Source organism: Anser brachyrhynchus (genome assembly GCF_964034855.1).
Source record: "Anser brachyrhynchus genome assembly, chromosome: 13".
Taxonomy (NCBI): domain Eukaryota; kingdom Metazoa; phylum Chordata; class Aves; order Anseriformes; family Anatidae; genus Anser; species Anser brachyrhynchus.
The window spans coordinates 8,834,103-8,845,620 of NC_137708.1; the positions used below are offsets into that span (position 1 = coordinate 8,834,103).

At 40.3% G+C, this 11,518-nt stretch overlaps 1 protein-coding gene across 22 annotated transcripts in view; it reads left to right on the plus strand.

Annotated features, from left to right (window-relative positions):
- Positions 1-11,518, plus strand: part of MBNL3 (muscleblind like splicing regulator 3) — a 100,707-nt gene extending 89,189 nt beyond the window's left edge. For all 22 annotated transcript variants that reach the window (XR_013938793.1, XR_013938794.1, XR_013938795.1 and 19 more), the window contains 2 exons: positions 606-679; positions 3,236-11,518. Coding sequence is in view for 18 of the 22 variants with exons in the window: in XM_080553614.1 (XP_080409740.1) it covers positions 606-662 (57 nt within the window). In the remaining 4 variants the exon portion in view is untranslated. The remainder of the gene's footprint in view (positions 1-605; positions 680-3,235) is intronic.

The following is an 11,518-nucleotide window of genomic DNA, read 5'->3' on the forward strand; positions in this document are numbered from 1 at the left end:
CTCTCAGGTTTAGAGCTGTAGCAAAGAAAAATGGGGTATCACTTTATTCAATAGGATGCTATTAGGCATGCTGAACGCCAGCGTTATCTCGGGGGATGTCCTGTAGTCTTTTGCTAGCGCAAGGTCATAAAGCTTTCAGAAGAAGTTTTGCCTGCATAAGTCCTCAGCAGTTTTTTACTGCTTGCAGTAGGTATTCCTATTCTTTTTCTGTGCTTTGTTTTAATTTTCAGGTAGAGAAGGTCTTACTCATACTTGTATCGGTCATGAGAAGAAAGCAGAGATTTCTGTGCAGTGTTGCTCTGTGGCTATATGAGTCTGGACAAAGTTATGCTCCTTATGTTTCAGCCAGCTAGCTTCAGGGCATTTTGTCTTACTTGTAGTCCATGGAGTTAAAGTCCCAGTACAATTAACCACCACTCCATGAGGCATCAGTAGTGATGCAACTGTGTTGTACTTAAAGTGTGGCAAAATAAATGCAAGTTGGGAATGGATCATGTTTTATAAGACACTGATGTATTTACTAACCTGAAACTGAAGACAGAATGAAGAGACTTTTCTCGAGACAATGTTTTAATGTGTTGTGTTCTTTGTTTGTTTTGCTGTAGATATCCCAGTTATCAGTAGATGAACTGAGTAGCAGCATGTTTGTTTCACAGATGTAGAAGTTCCCGATAGAACAGTAAGTTGCTTTTTGGTATTTCTCTTTACAGCGGAGTACTTTGTACAAGGGCACTGCATCCCCCAAAAGGGGCTGGTTTGGGCAGAGGGACTGAGCCTGCAGGACCGCGGTGGCTTTGCTCTCTGCCAAGTCGACAGAAAATTCAGCAGCCGAAGCACAGATATGGACCAGCCTTGTGGCTTACAAAAGCCATGTTTTGTTGTGTCTAAAATACCTGTTTCGTGGTATTCATAGCCGCCTGTCTTGCATCCCCCTGAGTCTGGCAGTCGTGTTTACAAGTTACTCTTGCTCTGCACAGCTCCCAGCTGCCTGCAGGTGCCTCAGGGGGTTGTGCTATTGATGGTAAAGACTGCTCTGGTAATGAGTCAGCCGAAAAGGGGAAACTTCTGTTTTGCTGTTAGTGGCATATTCCTTTTCCTGGGGTAAGCAGGACTGGGTCATCAGCAGCTGCTGTGCATCAGCAGGACTGGCTTGGTATGGGCACAGATCTGCTGTTAACTGCAGTAGGGGCCTGGCCCGTGACAGTTTTTTGCTCTCTTTGCTTTAGAGGTCCTCGTACATCTTTAAGTTGAATGCCACAAGCAGCATCCTTCACACTATATGGAGATCCTGGGCTTCCCTAGGCTGCTGGGTTTCTCTGAATGGGAATAACAAAGTTGTTTGTCCTTTTCCTTGACTTAGAGTGTTTTAAGGCCTTAGCAGCAGTCATTTTTCCATTGCTTTTATTTGTAAACATTAGCTAATGTTCATAAGAAAAAGATCCCTTGGGACTTTTAGTTCACTGCTGTATTTTTCACCCCAAGGCATGAAAGAGTAGTTCAGCCACTTCAACAAGAAATCACCAGATTTTCCCAATGCAGGCCGTTTAGTGTACACAGATAGGCAACCTATTTCTTCCACAGGTCACACTTACAGGCAAGTACTTAAAAGCTGGAAATCAATTTGGCAAGCAATTCTCTAATTATATCTCTAGCAAATGACAGAAGTTACTCATGTTGGTGGTGGCCTTTATCTCTGGTGACCTAAGTAAGCTGTTTTATGTATAAATGGCCTGCTAACTGTGGCCGTGGACCCGTGTTAGTCTAGGGGTGGACACTGAGGTATCCCTGTCAGTTGAAAATGTTGTGCGTTATACAATGTACTGCTCTCCTAAACGGCAGACAGATGTGCCACCTGACATGTTACACTATCTCCATAACACATGCAAAACAGTCTGTTCCACCCAATAAGGAGATCATTTGCACTGGAAGAACCTCGTTCTTGAACTCTGACTTCATTATTTCAGGAAACTTATTTTTTCTGAATTATTTTCGTTTCCATGTGAGTGTGTTCTTAAATTCACACTGTCAATAACTAGTGATTTCAGAGTAGGAAAGGAAACTCCATGAAATATATTTAGCAAACAGGGAGCACAGTACAGTCTGTCCGAACAAAGCATCAGCCACGCTTTTAAGGACAGTGAAAAATACTTACCTGAAAGAAGTAGGGTCAGCATTTCAAATGTGATGGGTTCTCTTGGGGATCAGTCTGCTGGGCATGGAAAGCATCTGTGTAAGAAGACAAGCCCGTTCTCCATGAGGGAGCTGTGACCATGTGTATGACCCACCAGTCTGCCAGAAGCTCTTGGCCTCTCAACACCTCACAGCTGCAGGGTGTAAACCCCCTTCATAGACTGGTAGAAAAGGGCTGTTTCCCCCACTGTCAGGAGCCCTTGTGTTTTGATCCCATTTCTGTGTTGTTTCCCACCATATCCATGTGTAAACTAAAGGCCAGCAAATCTCTCAAGCACCCATCATTTCATGCTGCCACCCAAGCATGTGAAGTTGTGCGTGTGCTCAAGTTTTTTGCCAGATAAGGATCTTCACTGACATTTCTCAGTGCCAAGGGGTGAATTCCCAAAGCTGCTGTGAGTGGGAGTTTTGTTATAGAAATACTTGCTGCTCTGGCAGATGTTGTTCTTTTTCTCCATGGTTGACGAGGTCCTGGCAGCCAGGCTGGCTAGCCTAGCCCTTTACAGGGAGGATTTTCAGAAGTATATTCGAGGAGAGGAGATTTGCTCCCAGAAGAGGGTAACCTGAGCACAGGGTTTGTATGTTCCTATTTTGTCTCTGAGCCTGATTCATATTTGGCTCCCTAGGATTAGATTTTAATGTGAATATCTATGGCTGCCTTCAAAGGAAACAGGAGCCAACGGTGGTCAGGGATTCCTCCGGTCCTCTCATTAGTCACTCTCCACCTGCCTTCTTGTCTCACAAATGAGACTGTTATTTTCTCACCTCCCTATTTCATAAATTGTTTTTTTCAGCATGTGTGAAGCACACTGGAAATGGAAAGCTCCAAGTGCAGATTAAAGAGGATGCCAAATGTGTTATTAGTAGTTTCATCCTACATCAGAAAATTAAGGGAATAAAACGTTGTCTCTCCGCAACATACAAATGGCAACCCGTTGGGCAATGCAGTGGGGATGCAGATATATCTTAGTAGAATGACTTTATTGAAGAAAATATATAGCTAGCTTCACATTCTTTCTTCGTTCTTTTTTTCTTTCCCCTGCAGCAGACCATGTTGAAATTCTGAACCGTAAAATTATGGAGCACCAGGACTTCTTGGTGGGAAGCTGCGCATGGCCTTTCTGTATATATTCCCTCTTCCCTTCTATCGTTCTCTACCACCTCTACAGTAAGCCTGTTGCAGCCTACATGTTAACCAAAAACTGATCAATGGGAATGTCAAAAAAAAAAAGGAAAAAAAGAAAAAAAAAAGAAAAAAAAAGCACTATAGAAACAATTAACAAACAGCGCTCTGTTATATGAGATATACAAGTAGAAAATTATAATAGACTTTTATAACACATTACTTTAACACACTTAATCATTTTATGACTACCATCCTGATAAGTGCATCTGCACAGCGGACTGTTGGTTTACTGTATACTATCGATGGATAAATGTTTGTCTTGTTTTTAAAGTGTTATCTTACTGTTTTGTTTACATCATAGTCTATTGATTTGTTTTAAAGTGTACATCATTATCAAGTATACTCAATACCATTTTTTCATTATTGTTATGTCTTAAGTTTTCATATACTGTAGGTTTTATGGGGTTTTGTTTGTTTTTTACTAAAAATGTTATTGTGGGAAACAGGAATTATGTGCTTGAAAAACACGACGCAGGAATGTTCTGCCCTTTTCTGGATTTTGCAGTTAATGTCAGCTAGAGTTGCTTGTGTTAATGCTCCTTTTATCATGGAAAATTTGCCTTCAAGCAGAGTCTCCAAATTTTTAGTACAAACAATATGAAAGGACAGCTGTCATTTTAGTCCAGTTCAGGGTATTTCTTTAAATACAGTGAGCTCATTCTGGAAACTGAAGAAAAAAGAAAAACACAAAAACCCAATCTCAGTAAGGGGATAGGAAAGATTTGCTCAGATTATGGTAAGCATCAAGGAATTTCTGCAGTTCTGTTGTCCGTTGAAGTGCATTCTCAGCTGCAAACGGCGCACAATCTTTCTTGCTGTTTTCATGGTGCAGTGAAAAAAAAAACACGTGGATAAGTGAGATGGCTTCAGTTGGGCAAAGATGCATTTGCATTGGAGAGAAACAAATGCCAACTGTTAGCTATAAAACGTGTAGCTGGAGCAGGCCCATAATCATGACATAGCCCAAGCTGGGTGATACCATGTAGACTGGGCTTGTCTTCTCTAAGCATGCTGAAACATTTCCGCCTGAAATCCTCTGTGGCTCTTTGAAATTTTGTCAGCATGCACCAATTTTTTAACCACCATTGTTCATGATTCGGTGATTTTTCCCAAGATCTCTGGCCCTTTAAAGCAAACACAGCAGTAACAAACCAGAAAAAATCGAAGCATAAGCTTTCTACCATACATTAACATTCTTTTTAATGGGGTTCTTGTAGGTCAGGGGATGTATTTTGGCACCTTCAACTTGATCAAGACCAACGTTTGTCACAACCAAGGGCTAGTTTTCAATACCTCCTCATCAAGCGCGTGAATAAAACAGCTACCAGCTGAGCATGCTGGGCAGACGGCCTGGTGTTGTGCGGCCTTGCTGAACAATCTGGCTACACAGAATGCATTTTAGTTCAACAATGCAGCTAAGTTCATCCCTGTCATAGCTTCATAGTATCACTGGCATTATGGAAGAGATGGATTTGCTCCTGTAAATCCATGAACTCCATGAACGTATCAAGTGCTAGGAGAAAGACAGTCATTATTAAATACAAGCAAGAGACAAGTTCCTAGTGTCCTGCCTCCCTGAATTCACAGTGGTCTTGCAGAGTGCCAAACTCTGACAAACAGGTTATATTTTTTTTTCCAAGTTCCTTGGCCTTGGTTAGAGAATTTCCTTGCCCCCTTCTCCTCCAGTGCGGGCACAGATACATTGATAGACACGTACCTACGTGGGCCACAAGTGATAAAGGGGTGTGTGGAGCACGACAGGTTTGTCCCTGATGAGGCTCTGACCAGCTGCTTGTGGCAATTTATTCATAGCAAGAACCTTTGAAGAGTCCAGCTCAAAAAGGCCTTGAGCCAGAAGGGATCTTTCTATTCATTTCAGCAGGCTTTGAACCAAACCCTGAAAGAGGGGAAAAAAACACACACCCCTAACCCTCAATCATGAACCTCGTGTTTTGACAGTCACTTGTGTCTGTAGCTGTTTCCCAGCCATCACCATTCAAAAGCAAGATGGTGTTGCCTGAAATTAGTGACTCTCATTTATATTGGCTACCACATACCTGTTCTTTTAACCACTGAGTTTCTGTTTCCCAAAACCATAACATTGTTAGTGGAAAAAGTGGATTTGAGTACTTCCTGTTTGAAATTATTTGTGTATCAAAATGGGTTTTGCACAACCTGTGCCAGTGCCTCAACAAAGAACAGAGCTGATCTTCTTAAGCCAGAAAGGATGCATTCAAGCTTGTATGGCTTTATGAGTTAAAGGAGGTTGGAACTTTTTCAGTGCTAAATGGATTTTTGTATATCTTGACACTTTGATGTAACCTCCTATTTTATTTATCTACTTAAACATCTGGCATAGATGTGCATAGAATGTAAACCTAGAATACAGCTGTTTTCACGTCACATTTAAAGCACTGAAAAAAAACGTTTAAGGATTATTTTTTATTAAAGAGGTCCAATGAGGGATGTTCAGGGTAGTTATATTAGGTGCCACAACAGTTTTTATATTGCTGGCAAATTTAGAGTTAATTTGTAAATGAGTTTAAGGAAAGAAAAGCTTGAAGCACTAAACTTCACCAAATTCAAAACAATCTCGGCAAAAATGCCATTTTGAGGTAGCACTATTTAAACTAGTTGTGCAATGACTTGCTCTAATTTTCTTTGTTCAAGAAAGAAAAAAAAAAACAGTCGACAGACTATAAATTTCCTAAATAGACTATTACAAAGTCACCAAGCTAGTTAGTGACTCTAAACAAATGTCATAAAAGCATGAATATCATCCTTTATTTGACAAGAGATGTATGTAAGTTTGTTTAAATCAATATAATTTTAGTGACATTTTTATAAGCTTCCCACTTTCCATGAACCTATATTTTTTATTTATCCAAAGTTATTTCTCTTTGTCCATTTCTCTCAGCCTTATGCAAACAATATGCAAGAAATGCTGAAACTTGGATAAAACGGGTCATGCAGAGGGAAAATGAAAGCTGAGATTGATCATTTTCACGAAAAGGTTGTTAGTAGTTTCAATAATAAGTACTACTACTAAACTGTAACATAAGCAGACAATAAAAGAGGGATTTAAAATAAAATGGATTCATAAAACTATTAAGATTATTTTTGTTAAATACAGTGTTTTTAGTAGTTTGGAACATGATTTCACAATCAGCCGTGTTTTTTAGTTGGAAGTTTCTAGCTGATGATTTTTGACTTTGTATTTTTGCATCGTGATGTTCTAGAAACCATTACCTCCCTGGCCAGCCCGCGCCGGCCCCGTTCCTGAACACTCTGAAGCACTTTCCTCTCTGCCATACGTGTCGTTTCGCACTGCGCTCGGAGTGTTCACGAACAGCGGCGCGGGCGGGCTGGCCACGCGCTCTGCAAACCACAAGCGCCGTGCTCCTGCCGCGGCTCCGGCAGCGGCTGCGGAGCTCCGGATTCCTGCGGTGGGGTCCTCCCAGCGTGCGGTCGGCTGCGGACCACGGCGAAAATCCCGCCCGAGCGGCTGGAGCTGTGCAAACCGTACAGGCAGCGATGGAGATGGGTATGTGTCTCTTGTAAGGTGCATCGGGTCGGATAAGGAGACGCGTGTGTCTGATGAGATGTCTTCTCCACCTTGCAGGCTCCTTGCTAACGCAGTAGAGTAGCTCTAGGACATGCTAGTACACAACGATTGAGAAACTGGAGTCCTCATTTTTTTTTTTAATCCCTTGTACATTTCACATACATGAAAATTGAAAAAGGTGAAATTTATGAGGAAAATCTAATTTCCCATTCCTGTTGAATGGATTTAGTTTGATATTGACCTGATTTTACCATGTGCCTGTTGAAGGCCTTAGAGTATATACTGTATGTTAAAGACTGTAATAACATTAAAAAAAAAAAATAGTTGATAGCCTAATCCAAATGTAAATATAGCTACAACACATTGTTACTAGGCTACAACGCATTAATTCATGTCATATATTTTCATTTCTTTGCCATTAGTTTTTAAGGTTTTCATTATTGCTTTTTTGATATCTTTAGTAACTAATGAATTTAATTTTGAAGGAGAGTTAGAGAAAGTTTAAAATTTTTACTACATGTATTCAACCCATTTAGTTATATTCTAAACCAACACTGAAGCATGGTAAGGTATAGAATACAGTCCATAACTAGTTTGTATAGTTTACAGTTTAAGAACAAAATTAACTTTGTATGTAACTCCTACAATGATAGATTCATTGTTAACTAATTATATTAAGTTGTTGTTGCTATGGCAACAAAACTACAACATGGCTACCTTTGTATACATTATTTGTGAAATTTTCACATGTAAATTAAAAGTGATGTGTAACAGTATGAGCTTGTTAAAGGTACAGTTCGATACTGTCAGATAAAGATATGATTGAATATTTTTAAAATCCCAAAGTCCCATGTGAACGCTGAATTTGTGTCTTTATGTCACTTTTTCAGTCAAGAAGTTTACAACACATGGATTTAGAGTCAGGTTTTATAGCTTGTAGAAATTGTTGTGTGGCAAGGGTTATTCCACAGTATTTTAACTTTGAAAACACGACAGCCTGTATTTACGACATAGTGACTGGTCTTTCTTTCATTTCACGTTCGCCTGCATTGTGGGAATTCAGAATTAATCGGTTTCAGTACTGTAGCTCTGCTTGCAATTTTGGTTTGTTTTGTTTTCCTGAAATTGAACACTCACATGATTATGTTACGATCAGGGCTAAATAATTAAACGTGTAACTATTTTAATACTAATTTATATTAGCAAAAACTGTACATAAGAAAAAATATTGTGGAATGACCCCGTAACAGTGTTGAAGATACAAATATGCTGCAGTTAAACTGATTCAGTTAGTGTACGAATGTGTGAGACACACCTTTTTTGCACTTATGTACATAGTCCACGAAAGAAATCCTTGGAACTTATTTTGAATATAAAAAGTCTGTAATAATACAGGAAAAGTTTGTAAAAGAGATAGGTATTACTAAGGCTTTGAAAAGGAGGAGTTTTTTGCTATAAAACTTATCTGAAAGCATGATGTTGCTTTGCTGTTGTAAAAGCTTTGTAGTTTGCCATAGCTTATTATACAGCAGACTGATAACAGGTCAGCTCCAACCTGCAGCACAGAGAAATGGGAAACAGTGCTTAATTAATTAGTAAGGTCACTAGCAAAGATTTTTGTAATCAGCCTACATTTTCAAACACACCCTAGGTCATGTTTCTGATGCTTTGTATTCTCGGTGAATCCTATTAGGACTGATAAGTCAGTGACAGCATACACACGTTTTTCCTAGCACCTAATCCTATTTCCAGCTGGAGGTGCTTATCTGTTATAGGTGGCTGTCATTGCAGCAAGTGTTTTAAATCCCAGAGGGAGTTTGAACTGGTGCAACATGCTGGTTTGTTGTTTGTTTTGGTTGTTTTGGTTTTGCTGATTTTTTTTTCTTTTTTTTTTTTAAACCTTTTGGGGCAAGCTAACAAAATTGAAGCGACCGATGAGCAGCGGAGGGACAGGAGCTGTTTCACATTGTCTTGGGACAGTTTGCTCCTGCTGTGCCCCCTGCCTTAGCGTTCGTCTGAGAGAGCCAAAGGTCCTGGTCAGACGGCAGTGCTGCACGGCGCTGCCTGCCATGAGGAAGCTGGATGCTGGGCAGGGAAGTGAACGCTAATCGTGGCAGCGTGGCCAGCTTGGTGCTTCTGGCTGGGCTTAACAGTCCCTGTTGTCTTGCCATCAGAAGGGAGTGCAGCCATCCCACCCAGCCTGCTGAGCAGCAGCACACGGTGCTCCTCAAGCATCTTCTGGGTAGAAAGGGGCTGCCCGGGGGCTGGGGGGTGCGTGGCTCTGCTGCTTCTCTCCCCGTAGTCGGTCACAGTTTTAACAGAGAGGACTGGCGCTTCCAGGAGGACCTGGCCCTGCGTTCCCTGTCCAGCCGAGGCTGCCCCTGGTTCTTCGGAGCTGTCTGGCTGCCCTCTGTGCAGCGCGAAGCAGCCCACAGCCAAGTGTCGGGAATCCCAGGCAAAGCCCCTTACTAGCCAGGAGATGCTCTCATATGCGGAGCTGGTTGTCCTTTTGTTCGCCCTAATGAAATGTTAGTTGTAACAGAGAAAACAGAAGATTAATGGTGTAAAATATCCTTCCCCTGCAGCAGATTCCTAATTGCCAGCAGCCCTGGGTCCCTGGGCTCTCTCGATTCCCTTCCCACTGCTGCTCGGTTGGTTGTACTGGCAACTCTGCAGTACTGGGTGGTTTTTGGAAAAGCTGGAGGGCCCGTATTGACCCACTTAGGTTTTGGTTGGAACCAGTTGTGGGGTTTTGTTTGTTTTTTGTTTGTTTGTTTGCTTTTCAAAATGCAAACCTCAGATTTGCTTTGGGAAGGTTGCTGGTTTTGCCACAAGGCTGGTCCCAGCTCAAGCTGCTGAGCTCTGAGCACCCCAGAACAGTGCCGGTGGGTGGTGGCACCCGGTGTCCCTGGCTGCCTTTCCTGCCCATCCCAGGGCTGGGGGCTGTTGTGTCGCTGCCAAGTGGCTGCCCTTCAGCCACCGCTGCTGGCGGCTGTCTCAGAGGTTGCTCTCTTGACATCGCTGACAAATGTCCCCTGCCCAGACTGTGTTTCACCACGTGGTTCGTTTAAACGGGTGGTTTGATGAATCAGAACCTTAGCATCATGTGGTCCCGGTGTCTTTAAAACAGCGGGAAAAAAATCAGATGTCTCTTTGTGGGCGTTACAATAACCTAGATTTTAATATGAAATAATCAGCAAATTCTAGCCACCGTGCTACTAAGGCTTCCCTTTGCTGTAATCAATTTTATAATCGAGCTCTTACTCACTTCTAAGATTGAGAGAAAAATATTTTGCACTATGCGAAATGAATCGTAGCTGGTAAAACTTCCTTGGGATATGAGGATGATCATGACAACACTGCTAAAATCTTTGCTAGTGATCTTTACTGACATCTCTATCATCAAAAATAACTCTATATGCCTCTCAAATGGGATATTTAAACATGCAAAATAACACAACTATTAAATAAAATGAAGTTATTTTTTCCAAACACACAACAGAGAGAATTACCTGACACCGAATTACAAGGTTCCAGTTCTTTATTACTGTACACAGATGCTATTTGATAGTGGTGGAAGCCAAATGATTTTGTTGCCATGGCTTTTGTATCCTAGCAGATGAGGGGATGATAAGACCATTCTTAGATTGGATTATGGGATTTTTTTCTTTACAATTAGCTTTCTTTCAATTTTATTTATATTTTAAATCATGAAAATGAAACTAAACTCCCCATGCTCCTTATTATATCACCTGACAACAGATCACTTTTTTTTTTTAAATAGAGAATTGTATTTTAGGCAATCAAATCAAACAGAGAATGTTCTAAATTGTCAATTTTTAATTTAAATATATAAAAACACTTATACTGTACTGTGTAAAGTAGATATTTGAAGCACATTCTTCTTTTCATAGGCATTTCTGGTAAAACAAAGTAAGGGAAACATTAGGAATCAATTTAATGGTATAGTTTAGAATATATACAAACAATTACAGTTAGCCCTGTGGAATTGTAAGAAATTAAAATATCATCAGATTCAGACAGGCATAGGCTAATGCAGTATTTCAGTTCCATAACACAATAGTTCATTCCCTCAACTGCTACCAACAGGGTGTACGCTTTGAATTTATTTTTCTTTTTGCCACGTTATATTGCTGTAGTGCTTGTACGTGCTTTAGAAATGTGCATAATGCTACTCATTTTAGTATGTTACTTCTATATTGTTATTGTTTATTTTTTGATCTTTTAATAAAGTGTATAAAATTCTTGGTTATGTTTTTTATGGATCCATATCTACACATTAATAGGAGTTTACTTTAAGAACTTTTCAAGTTCCAGTTTATTAGTCCCAATCTTTAAAGGTTCTGATGTAAAAATAATAACTAATGAATTTGATTCAATGTTATCTCTAAAGTGTAGAAGAACAGAATAAATTTCTTTCCAGAAAATACTTTCAGTATTTTGAATTCTGTAGCCAGTGCCTCCTCTTTACTGGATGCATTAGGCCTATCATATTAAAGTTACTAACATAAGAAAGAAATTTGTATTTTAGAAAAATAAAAGTAAAACTTTCCAGA